Raw genomic sequence first — 26,815 nt, 5'->3', positions numbered from 1 at the left:
CCCGATGCAGCAAGACGCATGGTCCAGTGGCCAATTGAACTAAGCCAATTTGATATTGAATATAGACCGAAGACAACAATCAAAGCCTAGGCACTAGTAATTTTATCGCTGAATTCACTCTTCTAGATCCTAATTCGGAAGTAGAGTACTGGACAATATGTGCAGACGACTCATCTATTGCAGGTATCAGAGGTGTCGACATAATTGTGACCTCACTTGAGAACGACGTCCTTAAATATGGAGTTCAACTCCAATTTCTAGCAACGAACGATGAAGCAGAGTATGAAGCAATCCTCACTAGCCTAAGGATAGCAAAAGCTCTAGGAGTGAAAATTTTGATGCTGAGAACTGATTCTAAGCTAATTGTTGGGCAAATAACCAACGAGTATGAAGCAAAGGAGGAAAGGATGAAGAGGTATTTGAAACTAACAAACCAATTGGTTGATTACTTTGATGATGTTAGGTTTGAGTGAATCTCGCAAGAAAACAATTTAGTTGTTGACGAGTTAGCCAGGTTGGCATTGTTTGAAGACACTGTAGAGAAGCCTGGGTTAAAATATGGAAGTACAGACGGTCCCGAGCATAGAGGGATTACAAGACTTCCAGTGCAACAATCGCGCACCTGATGGATCCAATCCTCTCTTACATCAAAGATGGCCAGCTTCCATCGAACCCATTCGAAACAAAGAAGATTAAGGTTAGATCCACGAGATACACTATCGTGAATGATGAACTCTATAAGAGGGGGTTTCCTTTCCCTACTTGAAGTGTCTGAATCCTAAAGAAGCAGTGTATGTATTGCAGGAACTCCATGAAGGTATATGCGGGAATCATTCAGGACCTCTATCTCTAGTTGGAAAGGCAATCAAAGCAGGCTACTTTAGGCCAACCATGCAAAAAGACGCAGTTGGGCTCGTTAAAAAATGCGATAAGTGTTAGCGATTTGGGAATGTGCAACATATTTCTGGAGAACTAATGACGAGCATTTCTTCACCATGGCCATTCTCAACCTGGGGGTTAACATTGTAGGTCCATTGCCACAAGGTTAAAAGTAGGTTAAGTTTTTACTTATTGCTATCGACTATTTCACAAAATGGGTTAAAGCAGAGCCTTTAGTAGTGATCAAAGAAAGCAAGATAAAAAACTTCGTCTCAAAGAACATTATTTGTAGGTTTAGAACTCCAAAGGCAATCATCTCTAACAATGAACGGCAATTTGATAGCCAAAACTTCAGAGAATTCTATGCAGAGCTAGGAATAAAGAATCATTACTCATCACCTGGCCATCCATAGGTGAATGGGCAAACATAGGTCACAAATCATACTTTGCTCAAACTCATCAAAGCATGACTTGAGGGGGCAAAGGGTGCATGGCTAGAAGAATTACTAGGTTTACTATGTGCTTATTGAACAACTGCAAGGACACCAACAGGATAAACACCATTCAAGTTGCCCTTCGGTCATCCTTGTCGAAGTAGGGCTATCAAGCCTTAGACAAGCCCATTACGACGAGAGTTTAAACAATGACAAGTTGAGATTGAGTTTGCATTGTTTATTTGAAGCCAGAAATGAGGCATCTTAAAGAATGGCCCGATACCAACAGAAGATGGCAAAGTACCATGATCAAAGGGTAAGGTTTAGAAGGTTCAACCTTGATGATATGGTTTTACGAAAAGTTTAATAGGCCACCAGAGACCTAACCCAAGGAAAGTTAGGCCTTACTTGGGAAGGTCCATATAAGGTCATCCGTTGCTTTAGAAGAGGAAGCTACTACCTAAAAGACCTTGATGGCAATCCATTGCCTTGTCCCTAGAATTTGGAGCACCTCAAGAAATACTATCAATAGAAAGTACCTAAATCAATAAACTTTGTCCATAGGAGTACCTCATCTGACGAAGCATCAGATAAACGAGATTTCTTTTGCTTTTACTTTAGCATTTTCTTTCAGCATATCAATTTATTCAAGTTATTTCCAGTTATTTCCCTTGTAATCCTCTCATAAATAAGGGTGAATGAAATAATAAGGCTCCCTAAGTCATCTCTTCTTCAAAAGACTTGATCTTCAATTCAGTCTTCCATAACAACGCAAACTCAAGGGTAAAGTTGTAGACGAGGCTAAATCATGAAAGGAGATACCCATGGTAAAAGCTTCAAACGGCGAGTTTAAATCATAAGGAAACTATTAATGGTAAAAATTCCAACAACGAGTTTAAATCATAAGGAAAATAGTCAACGGTGAAAACTCCAACGACGAGTTCAAATCATAAAGAAAATTGGTCATGGTGAAAAACTCCAATGACAAGTTTAAATCGTAAGGAAAGTTGTTATGAGTAAAAACTCCAAATGATGATTGTAAAGGAAGTTATCAGTGGTTAAAATTCCAATGACGAATTTAAATCACAAAAGAAATCATTAAGTGGTAAAAATTCCAATGACACATTTAAATCACAAAAGAAACTGTTAGTGGTCAAAAATTCCAATGACGAGTTTAAATCACAAAAGAACCTATCAGTGGTTAAAACTCCAACGACGGGGTTAAATTATGAAAGAGAGCTACTAACAATGAAAACTCAAATAACGAGTTTAAATCGTAAGCCCATAAAAAACTGTTAGTGGTAAAAATTCGCCAAAGAATTCAATTGACGAACCATCAGTAGGTTTCATTGACAAGTTGCAAGAGAAGCCCTTCCAAAGGAAAGGTCAAAGCAATCAAAATTGAACAGATAACAGGAATTAAAGCTGCATTCAAAGTGATTGTTGTCTTTTGAACAGTAATAAAAAAAGAGGCCTCACAACAAGGAGGCAACCAACATCCAAAATGATCATTGTCTTCAAAGATGAAATACTAAAGCCTCAAAAAAGGGAGGCAACCAATGAAAAAAAAAAAAAAGATGTCAAAAGTCTTTTCAGGGTGCAACAACGACCTCGTCCTTGTGGCCTTGGTCCGTTGGTCCAGCATCAATAGCACCATCCCTTCCAGCAGCAGCGGCAGTAGTTTCTTCTTGCTCTTTGGCTTTATTGGCAAGGACCTCAGTATCAATGGCCTCAAAGTCAAGGTTGGAAAAGTCCATAGCTTAACTATGATGCTTCATCGTCCATTTGCAAAGGAGTTCAAAGCCTTTGTAATACTGGATGAATTGAAGGTTAGAAAAGCGCTCAAACTTTACAAACTGATCAATAATCACTTTCTCACGCTCCTTGTCAATACTTAGAAGAGCAGCCTGAATTTCGTTGTCTTTATGTGCGACGAGCAATTTCTCGACCTTCAACACCTCATTAAGCTCCTTGATCTTTCCTTTTGCTTTCGTAGCCTGGTCCATAGCCTCAATTAAGTCCTTTTCTCAGTCTCGAGCTTTCAGCCTCAACAAATTCAACCTTCGAGTTGGCCACCACCACCTTCTCCTCAGTGCTCAAGTAGTCAGTTGTCATACGCAATGATTCTCCAAGAACCTGAAAGAGGAATATAAAATCAAACTCTACAGGCAAGGTGAAAATTTAATAACGAAGAAACAATTGAGTACAATACCTGTACCAATTTGTGTATGTGACAACTGACCAGTTCATGGGACGGAATTGAAGACAGGCCCTTAAGTTCCTTGTCTGTAATCACGTTATGGGCCTGCCCAAGGGCTGTAACTAGATCCTTTTAAATGCTTTTTCCAATTTTGCTCTTCCCTTTAGAGCAAGTAGTTGGAAGCGTAACCATCATCATTTCAAGGGAAGGAGTTAGAGAAGAAGGGGTTGTTTGCGTTTCTTCGTTTCTACAGCCAGCTAAGACAAGGGTTTATTCTTCATTCCCTTAACATGAGCATATTTGTCCTTGCTATATCTGGTGGTCATCTCTACGAAAACAAAATCAGAGAAACATACAAGAAGTGAAAAAAAGGAAGGAAGATAAAGAAAGGGAGGTATACACACTTTTCCCTTCTCAAAGGATTTTTCTCAACATGTATTCAGAAGGTTCGGGTCCAAGGCAGTGGTCATACAAATGACGAGGGTCCACCAGGTCGTTAAAGTCGTCAATCCAACGAGAAAATTCCAAAGCAGCTTGAACTCAACTTTGATAGCAACTCTCCAAGTAAGGACGCTCAAAAAGCTGCAAAACAGGTACCAAAAGGACGATCACATGTATGAAACAAAGTTAGTCAATTAAGAAAAATAAAAACACAAGTTCAAAAGGACGCACCAAGAGATTGGATCTACCATTTCCGTAGTAGCCATGGGACTTCGCCCCAAAGGTCATCAGATATAGTTTCCCATCCAGAGCCAAAAAAAAAAAAAAAAGTATCATGACTTCCAATCACGAAAAGAAGAAGGGAGTCCAGAGACGATCCTAGAATTCCTATTCCAAGACAAAAGCTCATAATACCCATAGTGGGTAGAGGGTTTTAGACGATATAAGTGCAAGAATTCGTTTAGAGATATCATATCCCCTTCATGGATGGACACCCAAATTGACATACAACTTATAATCGTCCTCCAAGCGTTTGGGACAAGTTGTCTAAGGGCAACTTGTCCTCTTCCATCCGTTGGATGACCATTACAAACCTTAAATAGCTAGATTAAATGGTCATTACTAAGCCATTAAATCCTCCAGCTCAAGCGCAACGTAAGGTTAAGCCAACAGGCTAAGCATTTAATCACAAATGGGAAACCAGAAGAAACAAGTAAGCGGATCATGTTTTTACATTAATTACACAAATTATTCTACATATTATTGATTTCTAAAAAGTCTTAAGTTAACTTAAGTATCAAAGGGTCATTGGCAGGCTCCAGACCGATGCCATCATTTACTTAGTGTTCTCTCTTAAACAGGAATACTCATCATCTAACGGTACAAATGAGAAACATACTGACAAGGCGAAATCCCGTTTCATTAAACTGGAACCCACTATTTTTTCTCAAAAAAAAAAAGAAAAGAAAAGGAAAACTGAAACCCACTATTGTCTACTGTCAACGATTTACCACAATGGAAGTACATAGATTTTACACAAGCTACTTGAAATTTTTTTTGGAAGGTATTATTGAAAAGTTGTTAGTGTGTGGTATATTACAGTTACCGTGTTCTTTAAATTCGTTACACACATCTGGTAACCAAGCTGATAAAATGTTTTACCAAAAATATTTTACATGTAAAAAATTTTTCATTTTAAAATATTTTACTTCAAAACAAACAAACAGAACGTGAATAAAAAACATTATTCAAGTGTTTTATATTTTAGTGCTATGTGCCATAAACATGCTAGCAACTGTTGCCAATTTATTTAATTTTTTAGACTTGTTATACCCGTTTAGTAATCATGTTAATAAAATGGATTTTTTTTTTTTTTGGGTTAAGAAAGCTAATAAAATGGATTTAGGGATGAGAAACGAATAAAGAATACATTATAAAAGTGTTTTATACTTTAGCTATTTATGATAAAAAGAAATAGCAAGTGTTGAGAAATTTCATACTTGAATATAAGTATTTCGATTAAGGATAAAATTTAAGTACAATTCTTTAGATTATCTAATTAAATTAAAACATAAAAAAAAATTATCTTTCCGAAAGATAATTAAATTAAATGAATCCATGTATTGAATTTAATTAAGAGAACTGAGGTTTGCTCTCTAATTTTTTGTATTAACTTTTTAATATACCCAATAACTAACATGTTGTTTAGTTTAAATTGATTTTCCCAAAAAATAACTTCAAGACAAAAAGCATTATGACAAATGGTTAAAGACAATTGGAATTTTAAATTTGGGTAAATTACAAACTTGATCCCTATTCTTTATACCATATTTAAGTTTAGTCTATAATCTTTCAATTGTGTCAATTTGGTTCCAACCTTTGTAGTGTCGTGTCAATTTAGTCCCTGCCGTTATCCTTTGGATGAAAAAAACTAATATGTTAAATGACGATATTTACATATTAATATTTATGCCAACTAATTTGGATGGAAAAAGCTGACATGTTAAATGACGATATTTACATATTAATATTTATGCCAACCCACATATACTGCCACATTAGATTAATTAAAAAATAAAACGAAAAAGAAAAACTCAAAAAAAATAAAGAAATTTAAGGTATTTTATAACCATCCAGGTTCTGGGTTTTTTTTACCATGTACCCATCATAGACTATAATTTCAATTTAACATGACTGCAGACTTCTTTTTCTTTTTGATGGGTATAGGGAAAGCAAATGCTTACCAGGGACGCTGATTGAGTGAGTAAAGGCCAAGTTTACCAGCAATCTCAGAAGCACTTAGAATTTGGAAGGTCCTGCTTATTGGCAAAAACAAGAAGAATGGCACTGCGTAGTTCAAGTTGCAAAATAACAAACACACCTTCTTCACCATGACTTTCCCAACTCCTCAAAAAACATGAGCTCACAAGAAAACTTCTCTTCATCAACTCTTCCTCATGGCGTTGAGAGACGGATGGTACTAGAATTCTTCCTCACGACAGCGACATCGTTGAATCTTCAAAATCATTGGCGATGGGTCGTAGATCTGTGATTTTGTTGGTGGAAGATGGAAGCCTTTCCTTTTTCTCTCTTCTTTAATTGTCATTTGTTACCTCGAAAATTTAGATCTAAAATTTCAGTGGCTATATCAAAAAGAAAAATGGTGGTTGAGTTTATGGGTCTAAAACCCAGATTAGATTTATTTACATTTTAGTTCTCAGCTGATATTTAGTTGTTAAAAAATTCTTGGAATTGGTCATAGAAAACCCCTGTGATCTCATCAGTGGAAATGTAGTTCACCATGCTAACCATCTACCTGACTACCTTCCCTTAAAATAGGATAATGGCTATATTTCGCCCAACCAAACAGCATAATTTGTGGAAAATTGAGGAGCAAAACAAGATCCAGTTCCTGGTCACAATCTCAATAGCTCCATAAAAGCTAGGTTTTATAACTCCGAACAAGTAAGCAAAGTAACTCTCGTAGGGATGGAGGTGAGGAAAAAAGAGATGGAATACTGTCTTAAGAGACGTAGTATTTATCAGCTTTTTCAATAGATTTTTTTTTTCTTGATCTGATATGCTGCATAAAAATAAAAATATATCAGCTTTTATTGTTCCGTTTAACATATCAGCTTTTTCCATCCAATAGATAATAGCAATGACTAAGGCTGCGTTTAGTTGGGTGTAAAATATTTTCCGGGTGTAAAATAATTTTAGCTGAAAATATTTTCGGGAAAAGAAAATATTTTTAGGTGTTTGGTAGCATTTTAAAAAATACTTTGAAAAATATTTTCAGGTGTTTGGTTGTGATCTTGAAAATATTATAGAAAATACATTTTCTACTTGTTGCTCACATTTTCTCAACTTCCAAACATATATCATTTCTCAATACAGAACAACAAAACCCAAAAAAAAAAAATTCATCATCAAATTTTCTCAATACAGAACAACAAAACCAAAAAAAAAAAAAAAAAAAAAATCATCAAATCTAGTCAGAGAAGAACGAAGACAGAAAGAGAGAGAGAGAGAGAGAGGCGACTGGGTTCGATGTTAAGGCAAGATCGCGCGGCGGAGGCAAAGGCGAGCACGATTAGACCGGGTTCATCAAAGATCGCGCGGCGATGGCGATGGCGATGGCGAAGGCGCGATCTCGCCGGCGCGGTGATGGCGAAGGCGAGATTGCGCGGCGATGGCAATGGCGCGATCTCGCTGGCGCGGGTTGGGGCGCGATCTCTCTCTCTCTCTCTCTCGGTGCTCTGTCTCTCTGTTTTCTGAAAAATTTCTATTTGAAGGTAAAATAGAGATGGAAATTGTTTTACGGGTGAGAAGGGGGTATTTTACGGTTAATGCAAGTGATTTTCAGTTTGACCAAGTTTTCAGTTGTTGCCAAACACATGCAAACGCGTAAAATATTTTCTGAAACTTATTTACTGTCCAACCAAACGCAACCTAAATTGACACAACATTACAAAGGTTAGAGACCAAATTAACACAATTGAAATGTTAGGAACCAAATTGAAATATGTTGTAAAAGACAGGGACCAACTTTGTAATTTACCCTTTAAATTTTTAAAAATTATATTAAAAAAAAAAATAACCCTAGACTATGCTTAATGATTTTCCCTAAAACACAACTCCATACCCCACATTTTATAAATAGTAAAACTTTGAAACTCCTATACATAAACATAGTTTACTGATTTTGTATAGAAAAATCACTACACTATTTTAGAGATTGATATATATATATATATATATATATGTGTGTGTGTGTGTGTGTGTGTGTGTCTAATAGCAGAGTCATATGGTCTTTTCCCGAAAACATAGATTCTATCTGTAGAACCTATAAAATGGTAATTCTTCCATAGGTCTTGGCTGACATCAAGAATTTGGTTGTTGAAGTAGTTCCCCCAGCGTTCTGCCAGGGCATTAGGGTATTTGTATGAAAGATATGTGTCTCCTTCATACCATGGACCTTGATAAGTAAAACCATTGATAAGGGCAAGATGCTTTGAGGTCTGGACTTCCATCCAATTATCATTGTCCCATTTTGGTAAAGTACTCCAACATCTGATAGAAACAAAAGGGATATTGGTTTGCCTGACAGCACTTTGGATAATTTGTGGTAGTTGGCTAATTTGATCATGACTTGTTAGCTTAATGAGTCTGATGAAACCAGATTCAAACATCTGCGAGAGCCAAGCCGGATCTCTCTCATCATCATCTGTCCCTTCTTCATAGTTGACCAAGAGTCCAGGAAAGGGATGTTTATTCTCATACACCCTGGAGCTGCTTCCAAAGTGTTCTTCCCATGTTGCTTGCATGAGAGTATTGTCAATATCATCTGAATCATCTGGATTAGGGATAGTGGTTATAATAAGAACTTTGAAATGTTTAAACCAAAGATTCAAAGATTTGTTCATAGCCTTGCTTCTCAGAATACGAGACTGTAAATCTGATGGTAAGTTGGCAGTGACACTTCTTAGAGTAGCTTGAGTCTTAAGACTAAGCCTGGCATAATCAGTGCCCATGATAGTCACTTTATCCATTAATTGGATATCCTCTTTGCCAAAGAGTTGACTGGTTAAGACTTCATTCCTAGCCTCGAGGTTAACTAGGTGAATTTCTAGTGCTTTGAGGGTTTTTTTGGAAAAGGTCTTGGTTTTTTAAGGTAAAGTTAAATTGAAGGTTATCAAGGAGACATTTAATGGAGTAGGGTAAATCTGTATAGGCTCCATCATTGAATTGTAAAGTCCTAGATAAAACTTCCTGCAATATAATACCCATATCACCACTGGAATATGTCACCGTTGCTAGGACAAATTCCTGAAGGGATATTGATCCTCTATGGCTGGTAGAGGATGCACCTTCATGCATTACAAAAGACTATCCCGCTAGTAGTCTTTTGTCTTGAGGATAGCCCCTTGCTGGTGCTTTCCCCTTGTTCCTCTTCTCTGCTGAAGAAGTCATTATCCACTTATTAGTGGTATTAAATATTGCTTTCTCTCTATCCTGCCAAGAAAGGTTTGGATCATTTGAGATTTTCAAATAATTATTAAAAAACCTTTTGCCTTTTAAACTGATGGATGCAGAGATGCAATTGCTTTCATAATGAATGCATGATGATAACTAGGACCGATTGGGGTCAAATACACCATCAGCTGAGATAAATAGATCGAGGTTCTGGGCTTGATTGGTACCATGAGATGGAAGGTTTTGGATAGTGATAGTATTGAGAGTTTTGGAGATAGAAGTTTTTTGGAGGATGCTAACCTCCCAAGGTTCAAGACTCCTGATGAACTCAAATTTAACTGACTGACCAAAGGGATAGGCAGTGATTCCTTCACTGTCTGTGGTGAAAGGGTAAAGCAAACATAAGAAAAGGTTTCCTAGGATAACCCTATCTGTCATGTTTTTAACAAGGACAAATTTTGTCTTGAAGGATATACCGTCTTGGCAAACCTCGGCTTGAGGGAGATTGAATTCAATTTGCATCCTTCCGCCACTTGCGGATGTCAATCGCTCCGTAGACTTTTTGAAGTACTTGGAGGGAATGATTCCTTCTTGAATGCAGTTAAGATCAGCACCTGAATCAATTAAGGCTATGACCTCGAATTCAAAATCTTTGCTAATGTCAATCTTGACTTTAGAATGTCATTTATGGAAGTTAATCCTAGTGATGGTATCTAAGAACTTTTCACCGGATGGTTCATGGATTAGATCAGTTGTAGGGTTAACTGTCTCATTTACTTCATCATCAGAAGGGTTCTGAAATGAGGGACCTTCCTCATTGCTTTGATGAGAAGTATTTTCCAATTGTTAGACTCTTCGGTTGAGAAGATCATAATCAACCCTGAGAATGGTTAGTTCTTGCTTTAGGGTTCTGACCTCAGACTTGGTTTCTTTAGCTTCTTTCTGAAGGTCATTGATCGTAACTTCCTTCTTGGACTGGGTGAACCTATTATAGATTTTCTCTAAATCTACTTTGGGTTGCGGGATCCTTAGTTCAGGTTTACTAGTTTCCTTAACTAAGGTTTGATGGAATTGGGTTAGCTTTTGAGCTTTGATGACTGGATCTTCTATTGCCACTATAAGGTCTAGAAGAAGCTCTTCTTGCTTATTGAGAACATTGATGGTTTTGTTTCTACAACAACCATACTTGCATGGTGTGGGTTCATCCGGGCCACTAGAGGTATTGGTTCTAGAGGGTTCAGAGGACGACCTATATATCTACTGGAGTTCTCTATCACTAGCACTGCTAAATGACTCACTATCAGAGTGGTCAAGTTCCAGTAACTTAAAGATCTCATTTTTGCTGGGTTGGTCACTAATGAGGGTATTGATAAAGGATTTGGCCTTAGCTCTACACTCGCTCTTAAAATGGTCTTTCTTTCCACAATTGTAGCATTTGCCTGATGCTTGTGGAATGGATTCCTTGGACTTTCCTTTCTTATAGAAATCATCAGTCTTGTACTTCTGTTTTCTATAATACTTGATTGCTGCCTTCTTCCTATGGGGTTTCTCAAAGGATTCCTTTCCTCTGTGTTTAGATTTCCTTTTTGAAAGTTTGACTGAGGGTAAGCCATACTGTGTACAAAAATGTTCCATTTCGTACTTGGCTTTGTTCTTATTGACTTGGCTTTGGATTTTGAGGTCTCTGCACATCTTTATTCCTTCACTTCGAATGGTGCTAGAGATATCTCCATAGGTTAGGTTATCATAATCTATGACACTTAAGGGGCTGCAAAGGGTTTCTTTGACTTTCTGGCCAAAAAGTGTGGGCAAGCCATCAATGAACTTCTCCTTCCAAAACGGAGAGTTGCAATCACTCCTATGCATGACTCGGGTAGTAAAGACATTTTCATACCACCGGTAATCACCTAGGGTTTTACATCTAAGGTTACTTAACTGCTCGTAAATCCTAGATGTGATGTTGCTAAGTTTTCCTATGAAGTGTTTCATGATTTTATAGATCAAGGTGTTGACTCCATCAGGAACTCCTCTATCAACATTATCAAAGATGGGGGTTCCTTCCTCATCTTTTTGAACTACATGCCTGATGTCTTCTTTAGACATGTCAGTTAGGCAGTTGGTCCACCACTGCATGAGTTTTCCTGTAAATCCTAAACCCATCATTTCTATGACTTCCTTGTGAGGACGGCCTTCGTCCAGGTAGTTATTGGCTACCATAGTCATATGTTGGATCTTGTTTAGGATTTCTTGTTCTGATAAACCGCCTATGTTCCATTCATAGCGTCTACTAGAGGATACTGAGAATTGGTTGCTAACATTTCGTTCCTCGTATTGGAGGTCAGGGGGTGTTGGTCTAGGGTACCAATTCTTGGTTAAGCTGGTTGGATTTATATTGGGGTGGTAAAGCCGTTTTACCTGTAAATCCTGAAACTGGTTTTCTAGTTGTTCTCCTTCCTTGTCAAAATCTTGACTAGAATTACTAGAGGCTGCTTGGATATCTAAAACCTTAAGTTGGGGATTCTGACTAGTTGAAACTGATGAAGGAGTGACTGGTTCCTTCTTCACTAGTTCTTCTAGCTTCTAGGCGACTATTTCTAAGACTGTCTTGTCCTTAGGGTAACTGAGGCTGGTATGCCTAGTTGTGGGTAACTTGACTAGAGGCTTCTCTAGGGTTTGGATAGGCTTACTAGGGCTCCCTAGCTGGAGGATGACCTTGTTCTCGATTCTATCTTCTATCCTATCAAGTTGTTTTCCTATAACGTCTAAACACTGGTTGGTATAGTTGTTTTGCTCTATCACTTTCTTGACTGGTTTATCCTCATCTGTGGGAATCTTGAAGGGAGAGGCAACTATTTCTCTTTTTCAGTGTTTAAAGGTTATGGTTTCTAGGGGTGGATGGCTAGACCGGACAACTTCCTTAGTTGCATTAGATCCTTCTATGGTCCAAGCTCTGGTGAGAACACAAAACTATTTGTGTTGGCCAAAGTATCTTTCAAAGTATATGAAAAAGGGGACATTATGGGATATTTCCTTCATGAATGCCTTCCATTTTTCTAATACTTTTACCTTTTGCTCTCTGGTGTAATTGGCTTTATAGGCTTCTCTTTTGACACTGTTTTCCTCAGAATCAAATTCCTTACCTAATTCTTCTAGTTCAAGAATGAACTCTCTATCTAATACCAGAAGCTGGTGATCTATGGGGGGGATCCTGGGTTTCTTGCTGAAATGGTTGTTCCATATCAGTCCCAGATGGGGATGGAGGGGATTGCTCTCGGTCGTCTTCCTCATTGGTAACCGAATCCTGTTTGGCTGTGTAGCAAGGTGTGCTAAGTTGGGAATTTGTTCTAACTCCCTGGAGTTGTACACCTAGATCTCTTTTAGACTTTGAGAATGGTGATCCTAAAGGTCTGGTTGAGCTACATTGGGATGCAAGTTTTTCTCTAAGGTAGATAAGTGACTGCCTAAGGGGTTGGTGTAGATCTATTGGGGATCTAAACCGGGATTCATCCAGAGGTGTTCTACACTCATAATCTAGAGGAGTGCTAAGTCTAGATCTGTCGAAACTCAATCTAACCGTGACGTCGGCTAGTTGTTGGACGAAATCTAGATCTGGATTCTGGGCTGGGTTTTGGATCTGTAGAGTATGGTTCTCATTCTCTAAAGTCCAATTGGTGGGGAATGTGACCTTTGTCCATTTCAGGGTTCTTGGAACCTGAATCTTGGCACTAGGGTCAGTGGTTTGGATAAGGGTCGTCTCACCCTTCCTTCTCTTGTTAAGTGCTCCGACATTCATGTTCGTTCTCATGCACTTGTAGTAGACTCTGTATATCAAGGCGATCTGACTAGTTCCCTGCATCATGAAGGTTCCATAGGTCTTGATATTGAGTGTGAGGGCTTTGATGACATTGTCATCATGGATGTGGACAGCAAAATCTGGGAAACAGTCGAAATGAACTGGTTCGTTGCTAAGGCTGGTTTCTATGGTTCTTAAGAGGCTGTCATGAAACCTGATGTGATGAGCATCTTTGAGGGCCATAAGGATTGAGTTGTTCAAACCTTTTCTGATGAGTGGTTTAACTCCGACCTGAACTAAACCTATGTGTAGGAAGTTATGACCTTGCTTCCTATGTGCTAAAATGGCTAATGGGGATAACAAGTAGCACGTCTCGTACTCCTTGTTTATACCATAAACTTGTTCTATAATCTTGACATGGTAATCTATCTTGAAGGCTTTCTTCCAAGAACATGAGGACTTATAGATCTGGTTGGTGGCTACTTTAGGGATATTCCAATCTCCTATGTCTAGATCTATATCTGATAACTCATAACACTCTGAATTAATTATTCCTACATCTGATGGTATCTCTGGGAGGGACGATGGTTGGGAACATCTACTGCTGGTAGAAGAGTAACTTCTAAACAACCTATTCATTGTTCAGGATTATAAGCTTAAATCAACAATTACAACCTAATCACATTTATCCTCAAACTTCTGGATCTAACCTTTAGATCTGAAACAGGGTATACACAAAGAGATAGACAGCCTATCTGTGCACTGTTCACTGTTCACCTAGCCCTTTCTTCCAAATGGGGACCACCCTTCAACGCCTTCCCCGGCTCACACGGGCTGACCAAACCAAACCAGGAAGATATCGGGACTTACAGTCATAAGGCCACACAGAGCTCGCTTAACAAGTCTCAAAAGTATAGTTCTATAACAAACTTCTGGGCTAAACACAAAAACAAGAAGCGGATAACTGGGATGCAAAGGTTAATCTGAACAAATAATCACAGAATAATAAACAGAAAAATTAAGGAGGCTCAGCCTACCAACGGTACAAGTAGAAGAAGATGATGAAATAGTAGCAGACGAAGAAATAAATAAATGGGAATGGAAGAGTTATCATGAAATAGATGTAAAACAATATATGGGGTATGAGAGATATATCCATAAAAATAATTCAAAATAATATAATGCTCAAAGTAACTTGGATAACTATGGCGACAGTGCCAACCAACTTGATTGAATGATAAATTGTAACTTACAACTGCGACCGGGCCAACTTGGCTCTGATACCAAAAGGGGAGTAAATTTATGGAATAAACAAAAAGTACAAAATGTGCTACTTATTATCCCCATCAGCCATTTTAGCACATAGGAAGCAAGGTCATAACTTCCTACACATAGGTTTAGTCCAGGTCGGAGTTAAACCACTCATCAGAAAAGGTTTGAACAACTCAATCCTTATGGCCCTTAGAGGCGCTCATCACATCAGGTTTCATGACAGCCTTTTAGGAACCATAGAAACCAGCCTTAGTAACGAACCAGTCCATTTCGACTGTTTCCCAGATTTTGTTGTCCACATCCATGATGACAATGTCATCAAAGCCCTCACACTCAATATCAAGACATATATATATATATATATATATATATATATATATATATATATATATATATATATATATATCTTTTTACAATGTTTTCAAAATAAACTACCAAAGATAAAGATGAATACTACTCACAATATCATATTAAGATGAATACCACTATATTTCAATGTTTATTTAAATGCATATTAGTTACAAAATTCAATCCTCATTTCACTATGCCCAAAAATCTCTAGAGCATCCTAATCCTACAAAAATCCAAGTACATGAAAACCTTCTTTTTGAATTAGCATTTCCCATTAGTACTCAACAATGGGGATACCTTGATTCATTAAATGACATGATGCCAATCTCTAACGCTACAACATGAGAAACACTATCGAGTCAGATTCAAATAACAATTTTCAGAAGTAAAATTGTACACAGAATGGCCAAACATCCCATGTGACAAAGTAGGAAAAAGTTAAAAAGTGTAAACCAAAATAGTTTTCTATATTCATATTATAAGCAGTGCTCATCAAAAGAAGCAAATTGTCGTAATCATCAAGCTAGAATTCCCTGTCTCTAAATAAATAATATTTACTACATCTTCTAAGGAAAGGAATGACATCAAAGAGAGCCTTAATAAACATAGTTTGAGACACTATAAAAAAGGATCCCATGTACAAGGTATGAAAGTGTAAACCCAAATGGTTTTCTATAGGCGTACTATATGCAGTACTCATCAAGAGAAACAAATTTTCGTTATCTTCAAGCTACAATTCCGTGTCTCTAAACAAAGAGTAATATTTACTGCATCTTCTAAGTAAAGGAAATTACATGAAAGAGAGCATAACAAACATAGTTTGTTACAATTTTAAGGATTCCATGCACAAGGTATGAAAGTTTGAGCATCACAATTTCAAGTGTCAAATAATAAAATGACAAAGTTTAACAACAAAATTAGTTATAGCCTTAAACTACAAACTTACTTCATATCTTTTTATTAGAGGTGAATTTTGACAAATCCATCATAATTAAAAATCAATAGTTATGTCATCAATAAATTTTTTAAATTACAAGAAAATTATAAATCAATAGCTATGTCATCAATAAATTTTTTGAATTGCAAGTTTTTGTAATTTAAAATTATACACAAAATATAAGCTTATAAATCATATAGTAAATAATATCTGATTAACACAAAATTTAACATGTGTATTAAGAGCGTAACGAACATGCAATTCAACGGTTAAATTTTCAAAATATGTTGTAATAGTGAGTTTGTAGCCTTAAGTTACCGCTAATTTTGTAGCTAAACTTTGTCCATCATAAAATAAATTTAAGGAAAAAAAAAAAATTCTAAGGCAGAAGGGATGAGATATAAATTATATAATGATTACAACTGACAATTTCTTTAAATTAAACAAAACAAATTTTAGATTTACAATCCTCATAGCTTTTGAGGCTAGCTAAAAGAGGAAGGGGATCTAGAGGGAAGATTTTCCAACTACAAATTGGGAATCCCTTTCTTTGTTCTACCTCTCCCCTTCCTTTCTTACATTCATATAAACAAAGACATTATTACACCACAGATTTACCTCTTCAAGAATATTCTTTTTTTTTTCTCCTCTCTTATAATTTATAGGAAAAAAAAAACTCCTCCCCATGCATCTTGTTTGTTACTATAGTTCCCAAAAGGAGACAAAAAACTATACTGAATATAGGTGTGATTGCAACTCAACAATTAATTAAAACGTGGATGCAGCCTCGAGTTCGTGTAGTTTTACCTAAGGTCTCCTCTGATGTTGCTGCATTTTATGCTGTTTTATTAAGAGCTCGGCATAGAAAACCTCATTCCATGCATCAGGAACACCAGGTAGGCACCAATGGCTGCAGTCTTGGAACCTCAATGGTGATCTCCTTTCCTCCTTAGACAGGTACTGCTTCCGGTAAATTGATGGATGACCATCCTTCCTGAAATCTGTCATTCTTGTAATATTCAAGTAGGTGACATGCGTTTTCATCCCTTTGAGTACTTTCTCCAGTACGGTCATCTTGGGTGGATATGGCCTCAGATATGTCTCATTCTTGATGGGCTGAGTCTCATGATCACATTGCCCACCAGAATTCCACTGTCCACCACTGTAGAAAGACAAAAGCCAATAAATTTTTATTGCTACAAAGATTCAATGATGCTAAATTCTAGCATTCAAAAAAAAATTATGCTGAATTATAAACACATTACAGAGGAAATCAACAAATTGCTCGGTCAGTCAAACATGCATGTTTCATAATTAATAAATTGTTAGTATTAATAAAGCTTTAAATGCTGATAAACAAACAAGAGTTTCACCACAAAAAAAAAAGTTCTGCAGTTTAGCCAAAAGTCATCCAGGGAACAAACAAATATTCATCACCCAAATTTATCCATCCAGGGAAAAAAAGCATCAACATATGTATTTTCAAATTACCTAAAATGGGTGTCGGAATAACCCCTGAAGAAAACTTGAGACTTCGATGGATTTATATTGGCATCAACCCATCTGGCCCATGTAGTTAAAGCTTTTCGAAATGCCTCAAGAACATTCAATTCACCATAGACATGGCTTCCTTCTTGATAATAGTCTTTCCTGCAATTTTCATTGGAAATTATTAGTTACCTCCAAAGGGAGTTCCAAACTAGAAACTATCTTATACTCTCAAGAACAAAATGCATTCACTTCAAGCTGAAAATGATGTTGAACTTACCCTTTAGAAGTTTTTTCATGAGTCCACCAGTGTCCAGTGTTAAAGATGATAAAATCTGCTCCTTTATATTGATCAGAAGATCTCCCTACTAAATCAAGACGAAGAGTTTCCTTCTTTGATCCATTTTTATCTGGCAATTCCCATTCTTGAACTAAGAAAGGAGATACAAAGAACTCTACAGAGCAGTCATAATCCTATCCATCCAACCATTTCAAACCAAAGAGAAAAACAATAAATAAGGGAATGATGCACATCATAACAAGGAAATAACCAAATTAAAGCAGTACACAAATAAGTAGAGCAGTTCATTAACCTACTTTGAATATGAAAGAGTATGATGCTTCCCCTCGAAAATGGTGTCTACCATTGGCTTCATAAACCTTGCTCCGATCTTTTACCGAGTTCCTCAATATGCAAACTAGAGATTCCCACATATTCCTATTCAGAGAATCACCAACAAAAACTAGCCGCTTGCCTCTCAACAAATCCAATAAACGACTTCCGTCCAACCTAAACAAAAGTTCATCTAAGTCAACCTCATTAAAGAAAACAACCCAACAAACTAAATTCATGGGTCAATTCCAATAGAGGTATATATTGTATAAAACAAAGCCAAAAAAAAAAAACTAGAAGACTAACAAGAAAAATAATTAAATAAATAAACTGGAGGCTAAAACTCATTACCTACTCTGATCTAAGCAACACACGACTCAGATACTAAATTAATTTATCACCTTACTTGTAACTACCTTAATTCCAGCTTGATAGAACATAACACAGTCGTTTTGAATATCAATTATACTAAAACAGTCAAGCCATTAAAAAATGAAACTTTTATACTCTTACTGGATACCAATCTCGGAATAAAAGAATCCAGAATCTGAATTGAAAATCATTTTGACCTTACAATTAAAAATAAACACTTCAATAAACACCCAACAAAAAATCAAAATCAAAATCATCATAGAAATCTACAATTACACCACATACCTAGGAAGATTGCACCCCTTAGGCTTCCATTTCATCTTCTGGTAATCTTTATCAGGTCTACCATTAAGAATACAATTGAACTGCTCATCAATCAGCGAACAAGACCCAGGTTTGTAAAGCGGATACGAATCATCTCTCACCCATTCCCCATCAAAAAAATCACAATTCATCAAAGACTCCACCAAACTATCCCCTCCCTTCTTCACCGAAACACCTGATTTACTGTCATTGCCCTGTTTCTTCAACAGGGAAGCGCTTTTCCCTGCCTCATCAGAATTACTCTTCCTTGGAGAACCTAATGAACTCAAACTCTGATTTTTAGCCACAGGAGCTTTTGCCGGGGCTGATATTGAAGTCTGATTGGTGTTGAAAACTTTACCTTTATCAGAATTCTCTACACTTTGAGTTTGGTTATTCACAAAAGTTGGTTCTTTATTCACACTAGGAACAGAATTCACAGGCACAGTTGTAGCGTGATTTGCTTCTGCCACCGGGGGTTCTGGGGCAACAAGTATAGTCTGATTTAGATTTGGGACTTTACCCTCATCAGAAACCAGTGTAGTTTGAGTATGGTTTTGGAGCTCTTCGTTGGGACTAGGAGATTGGAATGGGGTATTAGCCTGATTTGGACTTGGGACTTTACCCTTATCAGAAACCAGTGTTGTTTGAGTATGATTCTGGAACTCTTTGCTGGGACTAGGAGATTGGAATGTGGTACTAGTCTGATTTGAGTTTGGGACTTTACCCTTATCAGAAACCAGTGTAGTTTGAGTATGGTTTTGAAGCTCTTTGTTGGGACTAGGAGATTGGAATGTGGTATTAGTAGATCTATAAGTATTAGTGGTTTGTGGGGAAGTGTTGTTGGGGAAGAAGTAGGAGAAAACAGAAGAGAAGTGAGATCTATCAGAATCACTGTTGGTGGTGGTGCTACTACTACTGAAGATGTTGGTGAACCAAGGAGAGGCAGAGTTAGGAGAGGGACTGAAAGCTAAGAAAACAGTGAAAGCAACAAAAGCAAGCATGAACCCATATACAAAAACAACGGTTCTTCTTGTTTTGAAGATGAAGAAGAGGCTTTTGAGGTCTGAGATCAAGGTTCCTCCATTGATATTGGGGATGTTCTTTACAGCATTATTCTCCATGGAAGAAGAAGAAGAAAGAAAATAGAAGAGAATTGAGAGAGAGAGAGAGTGGTAGTTGTTGAAGGATCCAAAAAAGTGAAAAGAGAAAATGGTACTAGTAATAGGAAAAAAGAGAGAGAGAGAGAGAGAGAGAGAGAGAGAGATTGTGGTCTCTGTGACAACTCTAGAAAAAGTGAATGCCACTGTTTAGTGTATACTTGGTATGCTTTTGTTTTTTAAGAGAGAGAGAGTGGAGGGTTTGCGGTTTACTATGAATGAAAGAGGAACCGACGAAGACCTTTGTCACTTTAGAAAAGAGTCTTGAAATATGACCATTGTTTTGTGGTTTATTTGCGTCGGTTGCCACTGTTGTCATGTGATTCGGGGAATTTTTGGAGCTAACTGTAGTAGTCACTACTCACCACGTGTACTGTTTTCCCCGCCGCTTGGTTTCATAAAACACCTATCATTCGCAAAATATTGCACCATTTGTTCTTTATTATATACACACGAAAAACAAGCATTTAACTATTGATGGAAAGAAACTTGTTTTAATTTTAAATTCAATAATTTTATATTATTTTAGTCACCCTTTATAAGGCTTTTAAAATATATTGATATTGTTATCAAAATAAAAATATATATTGATATTCTACCTAAAAAAAAAAAGAGTTCAAATTTGGTGAAGATGGGATGTAAAACTCATGTTTTATACAATTCAACAAAAAATTGTCATAACAACATTTTATTTAAAATTTAATACATCCTACTCCATCTAATAACATCTTAATAATCTCCTAATTTGGTTGAATTTGTATATAAGAATTAGAATTGATTGGATCTAATTGTGTTTATTGTTAAATATGTGATAAGATAATGTGACATGTTAAGATTGGATAAGTAAAATATAAGTTTTTTTTACCATATCTTTACAGAATTATATCTCTAAAAAAAACCACTGTACACCCTTGGTGTAGTGGTCACTCTGCAAATATAAATGATGGTAGAGTATAGAGGTAAGGGCCAGAATTTAAATCTCCGGGAATGAGCTTTATACACATATACCCTTAGATTAAGCTAGAGTAAAAATTCTATCTTGTAAAAAAAAAAAAAAAAACTCTCTAAAAAAAATTGAAGAAAGAATGAATTTTCTCTCTCTCTCTTTTCAAATCTTTGGACTTTTTTGTTTTTTTTAGAAGAAATCAACCTTTGGACTTCAACTCAAATAATAAAAGGTTAAAATATAAATATCATCCCAAGTTTGGGCTAACTAGCCGAACCCCATTTTATGGGGGTGGAAACTTCAAAGTTTCAACATATATTTTCATTGGCAAAGAATATTGTAATTTCATGATACCATATTTATTTATGTCTGATCATCAATTAACGGAGAAAAACTGCAATTAGCAAAAGGTCAGAGGGTAGGTGAACCCCAGCTCTTATAACGGAAATGAAATACTAGCTAGTACGGCGGCTATGTTCAACCATTATATTGTTTAAAGACTGGCTTTTAAATATTTTTTCCTTTGGTCCAGACTCCAGAGATATAGACTAGCATTAGATAAAGGAAAAATGATATGTCCACGTTATATAAAACGAAAGATCCCGCCCAACAAAAAAAGATCCCGCCCAACACTCCCCCATTATCGTAACGACCTTTTATTTATTTTTTGAGTAAACGACTCGCTATATCAAAATTCATAACAACTTTTTATTTTTAGAAGAATTCATAAACAACTTTGAGTAATAAAGTAATTAACTTTTGAATTTTTTTTTTTGTGAGTTTCAGTTAGCTCAATTGGTAAAGTTTTTGATGGTTTATCAGAGATTGATGTCTTAGTCTAACGATAAATAGCTATCATCAAGAGCAGACGCTATAGATTGAAACTCTCTACAAAAAAAAAAAAAAAAAAAAAAACTCTTGAATTATTATTATTTTTGGTTGAGAATAATTAATTTTTGACGTTGAACTATGCAAATAGCACCTAAAGTAGTGGCAAAAATTATAATATTAATTAGTCTGGTTAATTGGTATTTTAGGGTATTTATCAATGAATTATTTTAAGAAAATTTTAATGTCATCTTTAGGGTAAATATAAATACTACAAAAAAAAATCAAGAGTAACACTACAACCACAAATTATTTTACTATATTTTTTACAAATTGTTATTATGACCAACTTATTATTGGTTTTCATCTAGTTCACCAATAATATTTTTAATTTTATTTACCAACAATCACTCACCACATTGTTTGTAAAAAAATTTTGTAACAAAAATTTATATCTTTAGCATTTTTCACAAATTAATAACTTATATATATATATATATATATATATATATATATATATATATATATATATATATAATGTCCTTAGAGCATTGTTAATAAACTATTGGGAAATATTAACCAATACCCTAAGTTTAGAAGTTATTTTAAGAAATATTTTCCTAGGAGAGTGGTAAAACAAAAAAATATTGTTGATAATTTTTTATATTTTCTATGAAAGTAGTGTTAAAAAAATTTTCAATAAAATATTTTTAAAAATAATTCCTAAAAAATTCTTTAAAATTTTCTCATTAAAAAATTCCAAAAAATATTTTGTAAACCTATGCAATTCTCCAAGTTAGTTTAAGCATGGGCTTTGAAAGTTGGAAAGCCGAATGCAGTTCATGCGGATTTGGCGTTTGCACCTTTCACTTAATGGAGTAGTAGGAGTAGGAGGAAAACGAAGTAAATGATTTTCCGCGTGGAACCGTACCTAACTGTTTCCAGCTTTCAATTCAGTCGTACTCATCCGTATGTGTGAACTCGTATGCTATGCGATCCAATAAGAGATATCTAGCGGTTCTGATCTAAGGAGGTTCGAGTATGTGATCCAATGAGATCTAAGGAGGTTCGGCACACCCATGAACATGATCTGACTGTTAAGTAAAATAGCTTTCTCTCTCTATCTCTATCTCTTTATTCCACATGGCCTATAAGGCTGTAACGTGGAATGTTTTTATTGAAGGCCACACGATAAAAGTCGACAGGAACAGAGCGGACACGGAATAGCCAACGGTATTGCCATTCAATGGAATCACCTTTTTAGTTTCTTCTGCTTTCTTTGATGGCTTTGTTGGCAAATGACATATAGCCACCTAAAGATAACGAGTAATAGCTTAGGCTAAGAGCATTTATATTGGAATAGTATATGTCTTAATTTAACATAAAAGTCCAAAATAATCTCTTCATCTCGACTTGTAAAAACTAAAAAGTTACTATTGTAAAAAAATTTGCAATTGTGCTACAATGCGATTCAAATGTAGAATTGCATTGTAGCACAATTGTAAAATAAATAATATTTTTTATTCACATATTTGACTCTCTCTCTCTCACTTTATTTTCTCCTCTCTGTTTCTCATCTCCTTTCTCTCTCCACTATGGCCTTTCTCTCTCATCACATCTCTCTCTCACGGTGAGCTATTCTGGCGTGGGTAGTGTGTCCGGCATGGGTCTGGCAGCCACATGGATTTGGTGGCATTGTGGGTCTAGTGGTTTCGCTGATGAAAACTCATCCAAACCTGACACCAAACCAGTACCACAGGCTTGTAAACTAAAGGGGAGCGCTCAGCTAAACCGGTGGTCGAGGGCTCACACGATTCGATCCGGGCGAAAGCTGGACCGGTCGAACTAGCAGGTCCAAGTATTGGAAGCAAAGCATCCTCCAGTTGAAGCAACAGAGAGCGAGGGTACTAAGTTACAAAAATTGACGGAGACGATGATGTGGAGGTGAGACTGGGGAAGTTGATATACATGATAAATTTGGTGGTTTGCGACAGCGTGTTCATGGGTTTTCGGCGTAATTTGTGGCTACGAGATCGGCATGGGTATGGTGATGGATTTGGTTGTGGGTTTCTCTATATTTGCTGTTCGTGGTGGTGGGGATGGGTGATTGATGGTGGTGGTGTGGGTTTGTTTGATTATTTTTTAATAGGTTTGTAGTTGGGTTTGTGGGTGTTTTTTGGTTGGTTTGTGCTTGGATATTTGGTGGGTTTTTGGTCACGGTGGTTGCTGTTAGGGGTGGCAAAATTTGACACGACACGACACGAAATTAGCAGGTTATGGGTTGAGGCTTAACGGGTTCGTGTCATATTCGGGTTGACACGACTAACCCGTTTAATAAATGGGTTGGGTTAGGGTTGAACACATAGAACCTGTTTGACCCGTCTGACCCGTTTAATTAAATGATATTTTACCAATATACCCTTCAAACTCTAGGTATATAAACTTATTAGTTGTTGTGATTTATTTTCTTTGACATATTGTGATTGATTATTTGTGATATTGGGATATGCTTTAACTTTGAATGATTATTTGTGATGCAGTTACTCGTTAGTTCTAAATTTTATATTAAAAATATTTATTTGTTTGTTTTTTCATTAATTTTTATTTTTCATTTTGATAAAATCTAATAAACAGGTCGACACGACTGACCCGTTTAATAAATGGGTCGTGTTAGGGTTGAGAAATCTTGACCCGTTTAATAAACAGGTCGGGTTAGTGTTGACCTATGTAGTCGAATACTCATGACTTGACACGACACGAACCCGACACGTGAACACAAATTGCCACCCCTAGTTGCTGTGTGGTGTGGGTTTGGTGTCATGGTGGTTGTTGTGTGGTGATGACTGGGTTTTTTGATAATTTTTTTAATGGGTTGTGGCTGGGTTTTTGGTTGGCTTGTAGGTTGGTATTTGCTAGGATTGTGGTGGGTTTGGGGTCACGGTGATTGGTGTGTGGAGGTGGTGTGGATGAGAGGGTGGTTGTTGTGTGGAGGTGTGGCTAACAGAGTGACAAAGAGAGAAATTAGAAATAAGTGGTAGATAATTTTTATTGTATAATTTATATTATTTTAGTGTGTAGTATTATAAAATAAAAATTGAGATGTTGGAAGTATTGTAAAATGGTATGGTATAATTGATATAGTAACTTTTTGAATGGTTAAATAGAATAAGATAGGAATTTGGGATATGAATGCTCAGTAGAGTGCTTGCTATATATATATTAAAGAAAGTTTAGTACTACAAAAAAATTTCACAACTTTTTAACATAATTACAATGTGACAGAGTGTGATTAGTGAAAAAAAAATTGTAGTTCTATGTGTAAGTAATGATTAACCACTCACAGTCTACCACGTCAAAGTTGTGATAAAAAAAAGTTGTGAAATAATTTGTGATTTTAGAACTATAAAAATGTCACGATTACAACTAAAGCCACAACTTGTCAATATAGCTAATGGAAAATGATGGAGTAAAAATGGTGGTTCATAACTCCACCATTCACAACTTGTCACATGAACAAGTTGTGGTCCTAGCATTATTATAAGATATGATTATAGGCCACAAACCAAATATGGAACCGATTTTCCCAAATGCGATTGTAATGACATAACTCGATATCCGGTCAATCTCATCAATAGTGATTAATAGGAAGATTTATGAGATATGTGCTTGTTTAACATATTCCCTCATATTCTTAAGGAAGTTTTGTGATAAAATTTGGATTTGGAAGATTATGGTCTTTGGTTTAGATATTTTATGGCAAAAAAAAATGTTCTAATTTTGTTTTATTAAAAAAAAAAGAATCATTGGGTTAGGTTTTGTAATACTCGTACCCAATCAACCCAGTTCAAGCAGAAAAAAAATTAATTAATTAAAAAAAAAACCAACCCTATTCTTGAATCCCCTAATGAGTTAGGTAAAATGTGTGCTCGCTAGGTTGGGCTGCGACCCTTTAAGAGCAACCACATCAGTTCTTCTAAAAAATTTCGTCTATTTTACAAAAAATAAAAAAAATAACCCCACTTTTTCTATTTTACACCATTACTTTTACAAAGCACCCACATCAGTCCATCTATTATACACTATATTTTATATAAATAATATTTTAAAATTCTTCTTTTAATATTATTATATCATATTCTGCTCTGCCATCTCTTTTTTTCTTATTCTTCCTCTTCTTTCTTCTTCCTTATCTCTCTGCCATTTCTTCTTTCTTTTTCTTCCTCTTCTTTCTTCTTTTTTCTCTCACGGTCAAATCAACACTCCATGCACCACAACCATCAAAACCCACGAGCACCACTGATCTCCGTTGACCCATAAGCACCTATCTACACTGCTAGCACCGATTCACATCACCAATCCACATGTGGCGATGGCAATGGCGACGGTGATGAAATCACCTCTTCAATCCATGATCCACCGATCCACAATCATCGATCAATGATCCACAAGCAATGATCCACAATCAAAGCACCATAAGCACCGATCCATGATCCACAAGCATCGTTCCAGTCAACTCACAGCCACAAGTTCACAAAAATGCTCTCTCTGTCTCTGTTGGTGTGTCCATGTGTGGATGTGTTTGATTTTTTTATTGATTTTGTGGTGTGTCCGTGTTGTGATGTGGTGGCTGGCAGTCATTATATTATGAAGGTCAACCTTAACTAATTTGTCGATGATCCATAACTGACCCAAAAAAATTATGCTCTAAGACTTTGTTGTTATTGTATTTTAATAGATGATTTATGTGCCCCAAAAATAAAGCAAGATTTAGATAAGTAATGTTATATGCACCCTTGAAATCCCTTGGATTGATAGTGTTGTGGATTGAATTTGGAATTTCTAGGTCTACATCACACTCCATACCAATGAGCCTATCATATAGTTGAGTTGACAAGTTTTTGTTACTTCTCATTTAAATACACTATTAACATTATTTTTCATTTACCATTAAAAACTTATCATCTCTACAGTTTGAAATATTTTATGAAAAAATTTGTGACTATAGAGTTATTATAAGTAAACTTAGCATTAATTTCTTTAGAGCATTGGCATTGGGGGTGTAAAAACCCCCCAGTTGAAATTTTACCCACCAACAAGCCAAATCCCAACTCCATCCTAGTATGCATTTTATTCTCACTCTCTCTCTCTCTCTCTCTCTCTCCAAATAAATAAATAAAACCCTATATCTCTTTCCTTAGTCTCTATCATCTTTCTCTCTCTCTCTCTTCAGCCACTATTAAATACACTATTAACATTATTTTTCATTTACTATTAAAAACTTATCATCTCTATAGTTTGAAATATTTTATGAAAAAATTTGTGA

General features: G+C 36.1%; 1 protein-coding gene and 1 long non-coding RNA gene across 2 annotated transcripts; both read right to left on the bottom strand.

The window, feature by feature from the left end:
* Positions 1-2,763: 2,763 nt before the first annotated feature.
* Positions 2,764-4,040, bottom strand: LOC142609334 (uncharacterized). Its single transcript, XR_012839580.1, has 3 exons — positions 3,918-4,040; positions 3,526-3,841; positions 2,764-3,449 (listed from the first exon to the last, which is right to left on the bottom strand). It is a non-coding gene; the product is annotated as an uncharacterized LOC142609334 (long non-coding RNA).
* A 12,122-nt stretch (positions 4,041-16,162) lies between these two features.
* LOC142610754 (protein trichome birefringence) lies at positions 16,163-19,829 on the bottom strand. The gene is made up of 5 exons (XM_075782679.1): positions 18,541-19,829; positions 17,868-18,060; positions 17,551-17,744; positions 17,274-17,432; positions 16,163-16,944 (listed from the first exon to the last, which is right to left on the bottom strand). Exons 1-5 carry the CDS (start codon positions 19,680-19,682, stop codon positions 16,590-16,592), a joined length of 2,043 nt encoding a protein of 680 aa, XP_075638794.1. The 5' UTR covers positions 19,683-19,829; the 3' UTR covers positions 16,163-16,589.
* Positions 19,830-26,815: the final 6,986 nt, after the last annotated feature.

The sequence above is a fragment of the Castanea sativa genome, chromosome 9 (genome assembly GCF_040712315.1).
Source record: "Castanea sativa cultivar Marrone di Chiusa Pesio chromosome 9, ASM4071231v1".
NCBI classification, from domain to species: domain Eukaryota; kingdom Viridiplantae; phylum Streptophyta; class Magnoliopsida; order Fagales; family Fagaceae; genus Castanea; species Castanea sativa.
Note: the sequence above shows the minus strand (reverse complement) of the source record. Positions and strands in the feature narration are given on the sequence as shown.